The sequence below is a fragment of the Elgaria multicarinata genome, chromosome 3 (assembly GCF_023053635.1).
Source record: "Elgaria multicarinata webbii isolate HBS135686 ecotype San Diego chromosome 3, rElgMul1.1.pri, whole genome shotgun sequence".
NCBI classification, from domain to species: domain Eukaryota; kingdom Metazoa; phylum Chordata; class Lepidosauria; order Squamata; family Anguidae; genus Elgaria; species Elgaria multicarinata.
In genome coordinates this window covers 18,731,900-18,750,420 of record NC_086173.1, presented here as the reverse complement: position 1 = coordinate 18,750,420, position 18,521 = coordinate 18,731,900, and the positions used below count along the sequence as shown (strand labels likewise).

At 44.9% G+C, this 18,521-nt stretch overlaps 1 protein-coding gene across 1 annotated transcript; it reads right to left on the bottom strand.

The window, feature by feature from the left end:
* Positions 1-3,077: 3,077 nt before the first annotated feature.
* On the bottom strand, positions 3,078-17,743 carry SUV39H1 (SUV39H1 histone lysine methyltransferase). Its single transcript, XM_063123085.1, has 6 exons — positions 17,659-17,743; positions 9,541-9,686; positions 8,468-9,133; positions 4,859-5,005; positions 4,642-4,771; positions 3,078-4,286 (listed from the first exon to the last, which is right to left on the bottom strand). Exons 1-6 carry the CDS (start codon positions 17,675-17,677, stop codon positions 4,150-4,152), a joined length of 1,245 nt encoding a protein of 414 aa, XP_062979155.1. The 5' UTR covers positions 17,678-17,743; the 3' UTR covers positions 3,078-4,149.
* Between the last annotated feature and the right edge of the window lie 778 nt (positions 17,744-18,521).

Sequence of the window (18,521 nt, the reverse complement as noted above, 5' to 3'; positions counted from 1 at the left end):
GGGACCGTGAAGTAGCGCGAAAAGAACCCTAGGTTGATCTCCTCCCCGGGTACAGGTGAGATGGCTCCTTTTGCTAGTAAGGTTTGTACCTCGAGCAGTAGAGGAGGGGACGGCGCTGTTACTTTCACTCCCGAAGAAGGAGGGAGGGTATTGAACTCGATGGCATACCCCGTTTTGATGATGATGAGCACCCAGGAGTCAGATGTTATTGACTCCCATTGATGGTAAAGGGGTGCTAGGTGGTTGGTAAAAGGTGGTAGGCCTGGGACAGGGAAGTCAAAGACGTTGCCTCTTGGAGAAGTCAGGCTGACGTCTGTTCTGTTGGTATCGACCCTGGTAAGGCCTCTTCCTCTGAAGCTGTTGCTGTTGTTTGGCAGGCTGTTTATCGTATTGTGGCCGTTGCTGTAGTTGCTGGTAAGGCTGTCTTGTCCAACGCCTCTGTTTGTATTGAGGCAGAGGTTGCGAAACCCCATCTTTCTAGCCGTTGTGTGTGCTTTATAAATGGAGTCTAAGGACTCGTCCGTTTTAGTGTTGAATAGACCTTCTCCATCGAATGGCAGGTTTTCTATTCTCGTTTTTGTCTCATTACTTAGATTAGCTGATCTCAGCCAGGCATGGCGACGGAGTGCTATAGATCCCATCATGGATTTGGAGTGGGAATCTGTTTGATGCCTGGCAGAATTAAGTTGTAGCCTTGCTATTGCTGTAGCTTCGGATTGAAAAATCCTTGCTAATTCTCGTTTTTCCTCAGGTAGATGGTCGCAGAGGGAGCCTATTTTCTCCCAGAGGAAAATCTGGTATCTTGCCATAGTTGCTTCATAGGCGGAGGTCCGTATTCCTAGCGACGAAGAAGTGTACACCCTTCTGCCCAGATAGTCCAGTTTTCTCCCTTCCCTGTCGACCGGGGCTGAGTGTATTTTCTGTGATTTGCCCTGGGCCGATTCAACAATTATCGAATTGGGCTTAGGATATTGGAATAAGAATTCCGCATTAGCTTCTTGTACTTTGTACATCGCCTCCAACCTCTTAGATGTTGGTTGAGTGGCGCATGGCGTCTTCCATGAGATATGTGCCGTACGTTTCAGGGTAGGAGGGAACGGAATAGCAACTGTAGAGCTCGCCCCCGTCTTTAGCACATTGTAAATTGGGTCGTCCTCAATCTCTGCAGGCTGTTCAATGTCGAGGCATAAAGACTGCGCCATCCTGAGGACATGATCAGAGAAACTTCCTATATCTTCCGAAGGAGAGGCTGGATCGTGGGTGTTTACTATGTCCTCAGCCGATGGCATCGAAGCTGCTACTGAGACTATGGAGTCTGAGTCGGATCTATAATCGTCATCAGGTGAGTTCGATGCAGTGACTTGTATTGTTTGCTGTATTGGCTGTAAAGCCTGTTCGCGATGAGGTACAGACGAGGAAGAGGCCGCTCTCGGTACCGAAGTGTCGTTCCTGCTACCGTGACTCAATGGTGTAGGAGCACGTTGCGGGGGAGGCACTTGAATGACTCTAGTAGGTGGAGGAGGGTGTGCGTAATAATCCTCCTGTCTGCACTCAATCGGGTAGTATTCCTGAGGACGGTAATACTCCCAGTCATATGAATGCTGTCTGTGGTATCCCGAATATTGGGAGATATGGTCATAGTCTGGCCTAGGAGAAGAAGGTCTCTGTCGATGGGTCGACGGTACCGTATGTTGTGGTCCCAATTCTTGTGGAGCAGTTGTACACAGTATTGAGACAGCCGATACCGAATCACGTATTTCGCCCTCAGACATGGAGCTTCTGGTTGTCGGTATCGGGGTCGGTATCGGCAAGTGCTCTGGTACCGATGTTTGTGTCGGTACCGAGACTGGTTTCGGCTGGCTAGGCCTGGGCGACTCCTTTGTCACGGTCTCGACCCTTGAGGAGGAATGTTTATCAGCCTCCTTTCTTTTCTTCTTCTTTTTCTTTAATTGTTCTGCCGATGTAGGGGTCCAGGCCTTTTTAGCAATTTTCTTGGCCGCGGACACCGCAAGAGATCGGCCTGGCGTCAGGGGTATGGCCCTGTTTTCCGCCATCATCTCCTCAGTAATCACAAAGGATTGAATCTCAGGGCTTTGGTCTTTGCTCATTGCCCTTGAGGAGGATTTCTCAGTATGCTTCTGAGGTGCAGGATCAGTGGCCTTTAGAGCTTTTTCCCAGAGCACTGAACGAAGTCTGTCTGCTCTATTTTTCCGAGTCTGCTTAGTAAAAGCCATGCAGTGATGGCACTGCTGAACCTTGTGGCCTTCCCCGAGACACACTACGCAAAGAGAGTGACCGTCTTTCAGTGGAAGTTTAGCGCCGCATTTGACGCATTTTCTGAACGGGGCCTTTACGGCCATGCACTTGGGGCGCCTGCAATCTGAGGATCGCTAAGGAAAAGGGGAAGAGAGGAATATATACAATAGTAAAAGGCAAATAGATTTTTATATATATATATATAGAGAGAGAGAGAGAGAGAAAGGCAGAAGAGAAGAGATAAAGATATATATATACAGAATTCGAGGAGAAAATTAGATGAAGAAGAGTTTTGAGAGAAAAAACGCTAGAGGAAACGGTTACAAGGTCTTTGCACAGTGGCGGACGATGAAGAACTGAGGTAAGGGCGGGAACCCCAGGGACATGCGCGGTAGCGTGGGGGAGGGGTTCCCGCCAAAAACGTTTCCCTAAGCTATAGAAGGTTCCAGTTCAGGTCTCCGCGCAGGCGCAGAGCCCATATGTGTAATGCATAGAGACCACGATGAAGAACTATGCACTTTTATAAATAAGCAGATTATTTAACACACACACACACCATTGTTCTCCAGTCAAAGGAGCTATACACTGAGATAGCCCATTTTAATTTGCCTACAAAAGTAGGTTTGTGTGAAGGTTTGTTCATCATAGGGCAAGGAAATACCAGGTGGGGGTGGGAGGAAATCTGTAGTTCAAGTTCAACGTGTATTACGACTTAGACAGTTTATGAAATGTGCTATAATTACAAGGGAAATGGATACCAGAAACAACTGATCTTAAAAGCCTCATTTCTGTGTGCCAAATCTAGTGTATGCCCACTTGCAACTACTAAATCCCTTTCTGTAGTTCTAAGGGTTACTGCAGGAATCCATAAGTAAATGGATCTGGAGATCTGGTATGACTTGTTTGGCCAAGTTTGTAACACTAAAGTGGTTTCTAATTCCTATTCTCTACATCACTGAAGTCAGCTGAGATTTTTTGTTTTTAAAGTAAAAAGTATAAGATGCCACAAACAAAATAAGGAATCCAACCATCTAATTCAGTTTATCAGTCATAATTCAAAAACTTCATAATAGCTTCCAAAATACAGCTATTTCCAGAAGCTAGCTTCTTTGCCCCAACCCATTTCTAAAAATATATTTTAAAAAACATTTCTTTTTTAAAACGTACTTGTTAAAAGAGGTGATGTGGCTTTTCAGTTTGCATAGGGCTTCACTCCATGATGAGTATTAAGTGCGATTTCAAGTACAGATTACATGGGCCTCTCTCCCACCCTCACTGAGAGGAGGTTTGATGAATATGTAGAGATGGACAGCAGTCATATGGCACATTGAGGTAATACACAGAGTCTGTGTACAGGCAAATCCATTAAAGAAACCCAACAACAAATGACTGTGTTTTCCCACCTATCCATAAAGAAGCTAAGAAATGCTTCTTATTAAAAAGCAAGACTTCTATCCCTTAGAAAACCACACACTGACGAAAAGAAATTACCCAGTGTTCTCCGCCTCACTGCACTTGCAAGCAAGCCTTTAAAATACGAAGAAGCTGGAACTGAGGTTCTGATAAGACATGCACAGACTTAAGATGGGAGTTCTGTTCCATGCTGTGGTCTTTTCAGCTAGCTTCTCAGCAGCAAGTTTGATGTCAAACCACCTTCCTGCCTACCAAAGAGTCCCCCCACCGGCTGCCATAAGAATTTGGCAGTGAGAAGCAACTAAGTGGGGCTGGGTAGCATAGGAAATGTTGCAGTTCATAGTCCTGGTAGTTTGCTTTTCAAGCAGGTAAGTTCCTGACTCTTACCCTCTGACTGCAATCATTCAGCAACTGCCAACTTGTCCTTGGCTTCCAATTCAAGCCTGACCAGACATCTTCCCAAGCAAAACTAGTGAGGAACTAGAAGAGGTATTTCCGGCAGGACTCTGTGCCACATTTACATTCAATTCGCATCCGCTTCTTCGGTGAGCCAGCCAGGCCTCCCACTAGGCCAAAATTAGAGTCCATCCTTGTGCTTTCTGCATTTACTGGGTCCACTGTTGAAGAGATTTGTATATTATTTAAGGTGTTTATAGGCAGGGTAATCAAAACTGGAGCCAGAAGCTCTTACTTTGTAGCACCCTAGTCAATGCTCCCCACCGGACAAGAGGGCTACATATTGGCACATCAGGCTAAACTTTTAACAATTCCCTGCTCCTCTAACTCTTAGCTATCACAACCTTAAAAGAAGAGAAGAAACCAAGGTCACCTTACAACTATAAGTCACAGAGGAAATGTAACTGGAATTTGTAATGGTTTAAAATAGGATCCCTGCCCACCTCCAAGTGCACTGTGTCAATCTGCAATAACTCGCAACATCCTCCTAAATTACTCTACAACTCCCCTTCTTACCTTGCATGTTGTAGTCAAAAGTGAGTTCCTCACCAGCACGGATAGGCCGAGTAGCAAAGAAGGCAATGCGTGGCAGCCGCTCATCCAAATTCTCAATGAAGACATTGTACACCTGTAGGTTTGGGTTACACTGGAAGCAGAAAACACAGGAATTGAGAGGCAAGTAAGATAAGCCCTAGATGAAAAGCTATGTTGAAGATATGGCTATCACACTCACACTGTGGTTGACAAAGTGTGAAATGTTGCCATAGTAAGCAGCATCCACTGTGTATACATCCTCTACATAGTCCAGGTCAAAGAGGTAAGTAGCACCCTGCCGATCATAGATCTGACCCCGTCGTTCAGCTTCCTCCGATGTGATGATCTGGGAGAGACATGGAAAAGTAAGCATTACAGAAAAGGAGTGACTTTCCAAGTCCCTGTATTTCTGGCTCCCATTTCCCCCATCCAAATGATCTTCTACTGCTATGCTTCGTACACCCTTCTCTATATATTCTATTATCTTAGTACTGTAGTTCAATTAAATTCAAAAGCTCAATCAATCCTAAATTCTCACAGCAGATATGTTCACCTACCTTCCTAAAACTATTCCCATCATGGCAGATATTTGATTTGCAAATAATATTTGAAGTTCAAGATGACTAAAAGTTGATTTCTAAAATAATTGAATAAATTAAAATAAATCTATGTTGGCCCACCTCTCTTGTGGAATCTTGATCCTCCTAAGCCTCTCCTTGTCACACATGTCCATTAGGTGGCTCCAAAATATCTCTCCACTGCAGTGAAGCTCTCATTGTGCCAAGCAGGTTGTGTTCTTTCTACTCCACACGTTAGAGAATATCAGTCGGGCTTTGTCCTTTTATGACTTCTTTGTTTATATTTGTTTATTTAGAAAATGTAAGTCCTGCCTTTCAACTGAATGATCCTCAAGGTGAATTACAGTAGATTGTTACTACACACACAACCAGCAGCCTTTAGTCCCCTGACCAATGCATACTCCAGAATGCGTTATTTTGGTGCGTTATAGGATAATCCATGACCAAAATGAAATATCCTCCTTAATGTTCTTGTCTTTTGGATGCCACAAAAATGCTATGTAAACCTGACAATGGAAAAAATCTCTCACTTTAAACTTAGATGCAGTAACTTTTGGACTGATCAGCAATAGTCTGACAAAAGGGGGGGAAGACAATTTAGACTTCAGGGAGAATATTTATTGGTTGTTAAACCCGATGGTTTATTGTTGGGCTAACCGCTGGGTTGTTTAGCCCCTAAACAACCCAGTGGTCTGGGTTTGCATATCACCTCCGCAACCTCTGATCGAGGCAATCGGAGGTTGTTTATGCACGGCAAAAGTGGCACATGACCCGGCAAATCATGAATTAATTTACCCACAATTTGCTGTCACGATGTGTGAATCAGGACTGCAAGATCTGCACAAAAACTTTTCCTTTCTTTCTGGAGCTATCCAGCTACTTCCACTGCTCAAATTAACAAGGAGGCCAGGTACCATTCCCCATTTGTATTGCTCTTGAAATTCAAAGGACTTGCTTCTAACTGTTGGGCAAAACCAAAAGACAAGGCTAGACAATATTTTCATTCCACAACTTCATTCTTTTACTAGTCTCACAACATAATCCTCAGGAGAATTTTTGTCATGTTTCAGATCTCCACAGATGGATCAGTTCCTGCACACCCAGGTATCTTAAGGAATATCGCTCTTGCCCATGATCAAAGTACCCTCAACTGGCCTTATATGAACATATATGTTTATATTGAGACTCCTCCATCTTAATTGGGCCTTGCCTCATGCAATGTACTGGTCTATTTCATTATGCCCACATTAACTGGCATATATCAAATTGCTCTCTGTTTTGTGTGTACGTATGTACTGTCTAACCCAGTGGTTCCCAAAGTGGGCGGTACTGCCCCCTTGGGGGCAGTGGGTTTGCATGGGGGGGCGTTAAGAGGCAAGTGGGTGGCAGGGGGGCACTCAAGGTGGTCTTTTCCGAGAAGGGCCTCTCCAGAAGGTCTTAAAACCCAGAGACATTTTTATGGGTTTGGTCCCAAGCCATATAGGGGAAGAATCCACAAATGTATCAATACCGTTTAAGAAGAGTCCTTTTAACGGTGTGTTGAAATGTTTCAAAAGCACCAAAACGCTAATGAAGAGACATACCCTGCTTGGTGTGCCCCGCCATGCCGGCTGCAAAACAGAGGCATTCGCTCCCTCCCTCAGCAAGTGCTTCCCATTTAAAGGGGCCAATTGAGCTACAAAATGACATTGAGCTGAAGCCAAAGTTTAAGAAATCGTTCCAGGAGTTTTGGTTACAGAAGGAAATTTCTGATTGCTATCCTGCACTATGGAGAGTGGTTCAGAAGCCCCTGGTTGCATTTCCAACATCATACTAGGTGGAATGTGGTTTTAGTGTGGTCTGCCTACTTCTCTCCAAGCAAAGAAATCAACTCCAGATTAATAAATGTGGTGATTTAAGACTCATGTTATGTGACTTTAATTAAACCAGACATTGGGAAACTGGTATCACTTCATCAAGCCCATCCATCACATTAAGAATTTACAGAATAGTGAGGTACCCTATCCTAGTTACTAAATGTGCTATCTAATATTCTTGCTAAATAACTATCAGACTTTGATAGTCTGGTTCAAGTTCGTCACTGGATCAAGTTCATCAATTATGTTTAATTGAATAAACTAAAAAGAATGTAATTGGATTTTGAATAAATATTCAATTGTTACTGTTTTGAATTTTATTGTTGTTATCTTCCTTAGTGGGTCGTTGAAAACCGCTATTACGAATAATGATTTTTATAGTGCAGGGTAGGGGGCACTGGGCATGATTTTGTGGAACCAAGGGGGCGGTTACCTGAAAAAGTTTGGGAACCACCGGTCTAACCCTTTAGAATGCAGGTGAAGAGCTGCTTATGATTGGCAGGAGTATTCCAAGCAGTTGGCATCCATTATAGTCAATCTGAATTAGTGAGACTTAAAAAACTAGAGTTAGAATTTAGCCAGAGCAGAGCAAAAGAGAAAAGGATATTGTCTCATGTTTTGTAAATTACTAGTAACAAGTTTTAGGGATTACTGGGGCAGTTTCCAATGCTGCACTACAACCTAATGTAAATAACATTGTGTCAGCATAAACTATCTCAAGCACAGCACCAATAGTGCTTGCAGGACTGACAGGTTTTCCAGCTTTTTACATTAATGGTAGCGCAGCACCAGATTCTACCCTTGGTCAGTATGTTCATTGTTTAATCCCATTAATCCTAATTGTTGTTTTTCTTAAGTTAATTGTTAAGTTAATTGTTGTTTTTCATTAGGCTTTTAATGTATTCATTATATTTCATTAATGCTGTGAGTCGCTTTGAGGATTTAGGTTGAAAAGCAGGATACAAATCCACTAAATAAATAAGAAGTGCAATCCTATATATAACTTCTTGAAATAAGTCCTACTGAAGTAAGTAGATATAGAATTGCAACCTAAATGTTTCTAAGATCCTTAACAACTCTGTCTCTTTCATTAGTCTGAGGTTAAATTCTACCCGAACCTCACTGCTGGCCCATGTCACATACATACATGACATTACTACTTCACCTCTTATACAAGGGGTAGGCAATGTGGTGCCCACCAAACGTTTTTGGACTACAATTCCAATAACTCAGCCAATATGGCCAGGGATTGTGGGGAGTTGTAGTCCAAAATATCTGGATGGCACAAGTTTGTCTAACTCTGTTTTATAGTTTAGAGCAGCTTTATTTTTTCTTTCCTTCTGCACCCTGGATCATAACATCTGCTCATCCTACCTCTCCCACATACTCCATGACAAAGCTGTTCTTGCGGATCTTCTCCAGTGTACGCACACCCCAGCCACGCCCATTGTCTGTCCGGAAAATGCAGAGGTCGTAACGAATGCCTTTCTGCACCACTCGGTTGGGGCAGTCAATCCCACAGCTGCAGCGAGAATTGCACTCGTAGATGGGCATGCCAGCCTTGATCTTCACTTGGCCCAGCTCATTATAGGCAAATTTATGGTGGGAGGCGCCAGGACAGCAACCTCCAGCTGCTTCCGACAGACAGTCCAAGCACTCACAGCCCACAGCCACCTGGTTGAGAGTGATGCCCTCCCCAACCTTGTACTCATTAATGTAGACAAAGTCCCGGGGAGGCCCATCCAAGTCCACCTCATTCTCTACCACAATGCATCCCTTGTGGTTGCGCTTGGCATTGAGCTCATACTCCCAATGCCGCAAAGCCCGCCGCTGTTTGGCCTTCTGCACTAGGTAGTTGGAGACGCCTTGGTCAAGCAAACGCATATTTTTTCTGAGCTTGCATCCTCGCCAGATCAATGCCTGCTCTAGGTCCCGGTGGAACTGTTTGAGTATACTGATACAGCGCAGGTTCTTTCTGGGCTCCCAGGTGTTCTGTGAATCGGGATAACCCCGCCACTTCACCAGGTAGTATTCCTCATCCTGAATAAAAGGTAACCATGCATAATGTCAGACTGAAACATCATTTCTTTCCCAGAACAGAAAATAGACCCCAGAAAATGCTATCTCCCAGTAATCCATTATCCTCCAGCCTACCAAAACCGAGGACAGAACCCAGGAATCCCACATGGTTTTTAGCAACTCTGCATCAACGCCTTCTACAAGCATTGATTTTGTGGCAACTGTAGGCCTCTATCCACAGAAAGGAAGATTATCCAATTAAGCAAATCCTGGGTAAAAGTAATGGACCTAAAGCAGAAAGAAGGGGGAAATGTCAACTAATAAAAATTTCAATACGTGACCTTTGTCAACTAAGAGCTGGGGAAGGTCAATGAGAAGTTGTATAAAAGAAAGTAATACTAACACTGAAGGAAGCCTGAGGCACTCACCCGGACTTTCTTGTAGTCACACAGATACTCCACTTCAAAATCACAGAGGTTTTTTCTTGTAATGCCTAAGGCTGGGCAGCACACCTTCTCCAAACGGCACTGATCTTGGAGCTGAGACCAAGATGCCTTGCAACAAACAGAGCAGGCTACAGGTGATAAAGGCACATGTGCATTGTTAGACAAAATATACCTTTTGCCTTAACAACAACGAAGGTAGTAATAGGTTCTTCCTCTCTCAAAATACTAGAACCCGGGGTCATCCCACAAAGCTGATTAATGGGAGATTCAGGACAAATAAAAGGAAGGACTTCTGCACACAGTGCACAGTTAAATTATGGAATTCACTACCACAAGTTGTAGTGATGGACACCAATTAAAAGGGGGTTGCATAAATTCCTGCAGGAGATTGCTATCAATGGGTACTATTTATTTATTATTTATTACATTTTTATACCGCTCAATAGCCGAAGCTCTCTGGGTGGTTCACAAAAATTAAAACCATAATAAAGCAACCAACAGTCTAAAAACACAAATACAAAATACAGTATAAAAAACACAACCAGGATAAAACCACGCAGCAGAAATTGATGTAAGATTAAAATACAGAATTAGAAGAATAAAATTTAAATTTAAGTTAAAATTAAGTGTTAAAATACTGAAAGAATAAAAAGGTCTTCAGCTGGCAACGAAAGGAGTACAGTGTAGGCGCCAAGCGAACCTCTCTGGGGAGCTCATTCCACAGCCGGGGTGCCACAGTGGAGAAAGCCCTCCTCCTAGTATCCACCTGCCTCACTTCCTTTGGCAGGGGCTCACGAAGAAGGCCCCCTGTAGATGATCTTAAGGTTCGGGCAGGTACATATGGGAAGAGGCATTCCTTCAAATAACCTGGCCCCAAACCGTTTAGGGCTTTGAATGTTAATACCAGCACTTTGAATCGGGCCCGGACCTGGACTGGCAGCCAATGAAGTTGTAAAAGGACTGGCATAATGTAGTCTCGCCGGCCAGTCCCTGTTAGTAGGCGGACTGCCCTGTTTTGTACCAGCTGAAGTTTCCGGATCATTTTCAAAGGCAGCCCCATGTATAACGCATTGCAGTAATCCAAACGAGTGGTTATCAGAGCATGGATAACTGTAGCTAGGCTATCTCTGTCCAGATAAGGGCATAGTAGGTATATCAACCTGAGCTGATAAAAGGTGCTCTTTGCCACTGAGTTCACCTGTGCCTCAAGTGACAATTCTGGATCCAAGAGCACCCCCAAACTATGGACCCGATCCTTTAAGGAGAGTGCAACCCCGTCCAGGACTGGGCAAACATCACCTCACTAGACAGATGAACCACCCGCTAACAGTACCTCCATCTTGTCTGGACTGAATCTCAGTTTATTAGCCCTCATCCAGTCCATTACCGTGCCCAGGCACTGGTTCAGAACAGCCACTGCCACACCTGGGTTTGATGAAAGGAAAGGTAGAGTTGGGTATCATCCGCATATTGATGACACCTCAGTCCACATCTCTGGATAACCTCCCCCAGTGGTTTCATGTATATGTTGAAAGCATAGGGGATAAAATAGAGCTCTATGGAACCCCATGGCATAGGTACAACGGCACAGAGCAATAATCTCCCAGCACCACCTTCTGGAATCGGCCATCCAAGTAGGAGCAGAACCACTGCAATGCAGTACCTTCAACTCCCAGCTCAGACAACCTATCCAGAAGGATACCATGGTCAATGGTATCGAAAGCCGCTGAGAGGTCCAGGAGAACCAATAGGGTCGCACTCCCCCTGTCTCTCCCGGCAAAGGTCATCCCACAGGGCGACCAAGGCAGTTTCCATTCCAAAACCAGGCCTGAAACCCGATTGAAATGGATCTAGATAATCCGTTTCATTCAAGAGTGCCTGGAGTTGTCCTGCAACCACCCGCTCAAGCACCTTGCCCAGGAAGGGGGTGTTCGCCACCGGCCTATAGTTTTTAACATCTTCCCGGTCCAGCTTTGGCTCTTTCAGGAGTGGTCTAATTACCGCCTCTTTTAAAGAGGCTGGCACCACTCCCTCTCTCAAGGAGACATTTACAACCTCCTGGACCCAGCCGGCGATCCCCTCCTTATTTGATGTAATAAGCCATGAAGGGCAAGGGTCAGGCACACAGGTGGTCGACTGGACTTGGCCAAGCACCTTGTCCACATCCTCAAGCCTCAATAACTGAAACTCATCCAATAAAACTGGCCTAGACGGCGCTCTGAACGCTCTATTAGTGGAACTGCATTAAGTGTGGTGGCCAATTCAAGACAATTCTGAGTGACTTTATCTTCAAAGTGCTGTGCAAACTCATCACAGCGTGCTACCAAGGTTTCAACCATCTCACACCCTGGCCCAGAGTGTAACAGGCCACGAACCACCCAGAAAAGCTCCGCCAAACGACACTGAGAAGATACAATGCTGGTGGAAAAGAACTGTCTCTTTGCCATCCTCACTGCCAGAGTAGGCTTGATAGTGAGCTCTAATCCGTGTTCGATCAGACTCAGCATGAGTTTTCCACCACCTGCGTTCTATCCATCTCCCCTCTTGCTTCATTGCCCTCAGCTCAGGTGTATACCAAGGAGCTGACCGGGCTCTGCTCAGAGGGAGAGGACACTTGGGCGCGATTGGGGCCTGATGGCCATGTGCTACCTCCAGTATCCAAGGCAGTAAGCCTATTTACACCAGTTGCTGGGGAACATGGGTGGGAGGGTGCTGTTGCACCATGTCCTGCTTGTGCTTCCCTGATCTACAGCTGGTTGGCCACTGTGTGAACAGAGTGTTTGACTAGATGGACCCTCAGTCTGATCCAGCATGGCACTTCTTATGTTCTCTTTTGAAGCCTGCAGTATCAACTTTGGTCACTAGGTTAGATGTCCCTAACCACAGAATCATAGAATAGTTGAGTGGAAGGAGCCTATAAAGCCATCTAGTCCAACCAGCACATAGCTTTGCAGTTAATAACAGTCTGAAGCCAGGGGATTAGGCATAGTCTGAGGAACAGTTATATGGCTTCCCCCCCCCCCATTGTGCGGAGCTCCTTTTCAGGGAAATGAAGTGGGCAGACCCTTCCTCCAGGGGGCTATAGAGATATACCATGGCAGTGGCCATGCCTTCACTCTACAGGGCAGGCAGAATGTATTCAACTCTTACAGCTATGTAACCTTGGTTGAAGTTTTTTCTGTAACAAATTAAGGGCTATTAAAAATGTGCAAAGTGTTTACTAGTTATTTACAAAACATCTACAATTTCAAGGTACTGTGTAAAACTCAAAAATAACAAAGCCCTTTCCCTCAGCTTTACAGTTGAAAGATAAAGATTTAACATAGTAAGCAGGAGAGTTAGAGGCCATCCCTTTGGTTCCTGGGCATTTGTCCCAGGCCCATAGGATTATTCAGATTCCTCCTTCCAAGGTCAGAGATAGCATTCTGATCTCGCAAAAGGGAGTCTGAGATCGGACCCTTCTCCCCCACCCCCTCACAGCCGATACACAAAGAACTGTGCCAGCTTCCCTCTGAGGTCAGAAAAGCGACTGAGCACGAGGAGGAGGAAAGGGGGCAATCCGGTGGGAGGGGAGGAGACTAGAGAGGCCAGGATACAATATATCTCAAGCCTTTTCCAGCCTCCTTCCCAACCCATCAGACATGCCATCGTTAGACAGGCTAAAACATCCAGGAGGACAAGGAGGTCCTAAACTGGATCAGATGCCTCCGAGTTCAGGGGCTTCTGATCACCAAGGGGACAATTGATAAGATTACACCTTAAAGGAACGAGAATCAATCAGGGAAAGCAACTGTCAGAACAGGACAATGAAAGGGGTTTTCTCCTGCTGTCCCAGGCAGATTGCCTGGCTGTTGGTGGAATACAAGAAACTGGGAACTAAGTAGCAGTTGTGACAGGAAGACTGGCATAAAGGACCTCATTGTTCCTCATTAGTTATTAGACCCAAGTACTTCTTCCTACAGTTCACAGATAAATTAATAATATCCTGGGAGGGCCATGGTTCTGTGGTAGAATACCTGCTTCACAAGCAGGTCACAGGTTCAATACCTGGCATTTGTAAGTCAGACTGTCTGAGACCCTGGAAAACCACTGCCAGTCAAGAGATAATACTGAGCTAGATGAACAAAAGATAATACTGAGCTAAGGCAGCTTCATATGTTAATATAAGTTTAGTAGTGGATTTCTTTTGCATCTTTCTAGTCTAAAGGAATCTGGAGTTAGATAATCAAATCCTACGTATATCAGTAATAAATGGCATAATCCTATCAGATCCATACTGGATACCCATATGCCTCAGAACTTGGAAGCTTATGTAGAGTAGGAGGTGACTGCAGATGGGTTGAAGGTGGACCCTGGAAAAGTTAAGGCAATCCGAGAGATGCCACGACCTGAGGATGTGAAAGGTGTGCAACGATTCTTAGGCATGGTAAACTACCTGGCGAAGTTTTGTAAAGGGTTAGCAGCTGACTGTGAGCCACTCAGACAGTTGACACACAAAGAAGTAGAATGGGAATGGTCAGAGAGTCATCAGCAAGCATTTCATAAAATTAAGGATACTATATCCAAGACCCCTGTACTGAAGTACTACAGCCCAGGAGAACAGCTAGTCCTACAATGTGATGCCTCACAAAAGGGGCTTGGAGTGGCCCTTTTACAAAAACAACAACCAATTGCTTTTGCCAGTAGAGCACTGTCAGAAACAGAGAGAGGTTATGAACAAATTGAAAAAGAATTGTTAGCTGTCCTTTTTGGGATGGAACGCTTCCACCAGCTCACTTTTGGACAGACAGTACATGTCCAATCTGACCACAAGCCACTGGAAACCATTGTGCGGAAACCATTATTGAGTGCCCCAAAGAGGCTTCAAAGGATGTTGATGAGATTGCAAAAGTATGATGTACAGATCCAATATCATCCAGGCAAGCACCTGGTAATGGCAGACACATTAAGCAGAGCATATCTCTCAGATCCCAGTGAAGATGGTTCAGTTGAAAAGGACATAGAGTCAATAAATATGCTGCAATATCTACCCATTTCACGGCCACGCCTACAAGTGTGGAGTAGGAGGTGCATTGTGCCTCCTGCTCTGCATTTTAGCTACCCGGGCTACATTTTAGCTACCCATCTAAGGAAGGCTTCTGGAAGGGGGAGGGAAGGAGGCTGGGAAAAGCGGGATAGTTTGGATCCCCGCAGCCCAGTCTCCTCCCCTTCCCACTCACCAACATGCCCCTTTTCACCTATCTCCATGCTTTGTTTTGCGTGCACAGAGAGGTAGCTGGTACAGTTCTCGCCACACTGGCTATAAGGGCTCCCTATTTCTGACTCCCTATTCCTGGATCCATAATATATTTTGGATCCAGGAATCCAAACTATATTATGTCTTTCAGATGATGTCTAGGGGGCATAGGATTGTTCCCTATGAAATTTAGCAAAGACCCTAGGTAACTAGTTTGCTCGTATTGCCTTTCATCTGCAGAATCTTCATTCCTTTTAAACATATAAAGCTGAAAGCACTAGATTAGCAGCAAATGCATGTGAATGAAAATGAGAAAGTCATTGTGATTTTTGATTGGCATATTATTACCTCCCCTGAGCCCTTGGGCTCTGGAAGTCTATAAAATCTGATGCAACAGAAATAAACTATAAGGAAATGACCATTGTATTTTCAATAATTAACAGGTAGGCTGAGCAATTACAAACTTTTATTGTTCTACTCTGAAGGAAAGTTTAACATCAATATACTGAAGCCACATCACAGGTCATTAAATTCAGCCACCTCGCCTTATGCTGAGATGTCCCCACTCCTCACCAGAGCCATTATGCTGAGATGGCCTACTGACACTTTAGCCCAGATTAAAGGCAAAATCCTAGGCATGGCTGGCTAGGGAATGTTGGAAGTTGTAGGATTGCATCCTAAAAAAGAAAAAGCTTAGCAAGCACTATACCAAAAGCATATATAAATTTCATGTATTTCAAAACTAAGGAATGCCCTGCTGGATCAGACCAGGGTCCACCTTGTCCAGCACTCTCTTCATACAGCGGCCAACCAGCAGTCAGACAGGTTCTAACAAAGCAGGACATGGTGCAGCAGCACCCTCCCATCCATGTTCCAGCAACTGGTGCTTATAGGCTTACTGCCTCAGATACTGAAGATAGCACATAAGCATCAGGGCTAGTAGCCATTGATAGCCTTCTCCTCCAGGAATTTATCCAACTCCCTTTTAAAGCCATCCAAATTGGTGATAGTGAATTCCATAGTTTAACTATGTGCTGTGTGAAGAAGTATTTCCTTTTATTTGTCCTGAATCTCCCACCAATCAGTTTCATGGGATGTCCCCAGATTCTAGTATTATGGGAGAGGGCACCATGCATAATTTTGTACACCTCTATCATGTCTCCCTTTAGCCTCCTTTTTTCCAAGTTATACTATCCCAGCTGTTGTACCCCTCCCTCATAGGTGAGATGCTCCAGCCCCTTAATCTTTAAATTGCCCCTTTCTGCACTTTTTCCAGCTTTATAATATCCTTTTTTAGGTGTGATGACCAGAACTATACACAGTGTTCTAAATGTGGTCGCACCATAGATTTATATAAATGCAATATGATACTGGCAGTTTTATTCTCAATTCCTTTTCTAATAATGTCTAACATTGAGTTTGCCTTCTTTACAGCGGCCACACCCTGGGTTGTCATTTTCATCGATCTGTCCACCACAACCCCAAGATCTCTTATAATCCTAATAACTGATTACTGGAATTATCAAACCAAAATTGTGGGCTGAGCAATCAGGGAGGATGACGCAGGAGAATAAAAGTAGTTTTAAACATCTATGTGGGTTTTATTTTCCCCACTGAAAAACTGGTGCATATAAGTATAATAATCACTGTGATTATTAAGAAAATTTAATAATCTAAACATCTCCAGGTGGTGTCAAACTCACAGTCTTTTTCTGCTCCGTGACAGACAGATGTCAACATTTGATGTGGACCTTTGAGATCATGCATTCATGATAATTTTACAGAGATTAGAACTGGTCACTCTCAGCACTTGCATTTCTACATCCTCTAGATCAGGTGTTAAACATCCTCCAGATGTTTTAAACTTCAACTCCCAGAAGCTCCTAACAGCATGGTCAATGGTCAAGAATGCTGGGAGTTGAAGTACAACCATCTAGCGATGTACTTTCTCCCCACCCCTTCGAGATCACCTCCCCCCCACACACACACCAAGTTCCACCAAAATCCACACTTTTATATTGTAAACTATTACAATGTTGTTGTTGTTCAGTAAACCACGCTGGGATCCTTTTTGGCCAAAAGCAGAGTAAATATGCTTTAATTAAACAAATACGTGGTTGGAATGGTTCCTCCAGGGGCTACATTGGGAATTTGACAGGCCGAGGGTCTGAGCAGCATTAATGGCCTCGTCCAGACAATCATGTGAGGGATGTCATAAATCAGCCATAGGGTTCACCCCTAAAAGCAAGGGCCTTTCCAACGGGAAGTGGGGGAGCGTTAAGTGTGACATGGCTTTTCCAGGGATAGGAGAGGTGAGCACATGGTCGAAGCACCCACGGGGCCCAGTAAAAGATGGGAGATTTTGCAGAAAGGTGACGAGACAGAACGAGGAGAAAAGGGAGGCTCCTTTGCCAAAGAAAGAGGCACTTGCAGAGAAACAATTTAACAGTCATTGTAGGCAAAAGGTGAAAAAGTTATTTTCTTGGAGTGGGGGGAGGGCGAGCCCGTTTCCCCTCATAAGTTATTCATCGCCATTCCCATTCCCAATCCCCACACTTCTCCCTCTCTCTCCCCGGATCCGCGTCACTCCTTTCCCGCTCTCAGCGCGCAGCGGACCACGACCACGCCACGCAGTCCGGCTGGCTCGCTCGCGCGCGCGCTCCCCTCTCCGCCCCGTAACGGTCGTCGCGGGCTGCCGCCTCCGCCTCAGCCTCGCGCCGCTAAGAACGCGGCGCTGGCTGCTAATTGGGACTCTCGCCCTCTCGACACCGACCGGCTCTCAACCGCTGCCCCACACGCACGCCAACAGCCTCCAAGCCCGCCTCGCGCCACAAGTCCGGCGCGCGCTTTCCGTTTTCACTCACCTTTTAAATTTTCCGCCATCTTGAGCTTTTTTTTATTTCCCTCCAGCCACTAAGGCCGCCTGAAAGTTTTCATCTCACGGGAGAGGGTGCGGGGGAGGGGGTTGGGGGCGGAGCCAGAGTGTCCTATGGCGCTCTCTCTCCTATTGAGTAACGCACATTCAGCCCAATGGGAAGTTCTGGAGCTTTTCTAGGTCCCACCCAGCGACTTGGAGGGCCTCCTCCCTGGCCTTATTTGCACTGTCCCTCAGCACGTTCGTGGCTTAACACAACTCGGCGCGAAGTATTTGTTGCCGAAGTTTGCCGGCGCACTCAAGGCTGCGGTTATGACAAGTCTGCTTGCTAATGATTAATTCTAGAAAGTTTGTGTATGCTTTTGTGTATGCGTGTTGTCACGCACAGAAATTTGTAAACCGTGCAGCCGAAAGGAAAAGAAAAATGAAATCCAAGAGATACAGGCTTTCAGTTGAACTGACTTCCCAGTAAAGAGGAACGGGAATGAGTTGGCAGTTTGAAAGCATAATTTCCTCTTGTCCTTGACCTCGCATCACACTAAGAAAAATAATAAATAAATAAAATGCAGCCCGAATCTGACAATTTTTCATATGCCCGACGCTCCCTATTTAATACTGACAGTTCCCATTTAATCTCTGCCCTTGTTTTTGCTTTTGTGGAAAATGTTGGGTTTCTAGCCGTTAGCAGAGCAATCCTGAGCATGTTTTCTCAGATGGAAAAAATGAAGTCTTTTCTCACATGTGATAAGGATCGGGTCAAGATGTTACCTGGCACTTCAAAGGCAATCCTCAGTTTACACCCTTGGGCAATTTTAAAAGTGCTGCCGTCGTTCTCAGGCAGCTACTACTCCA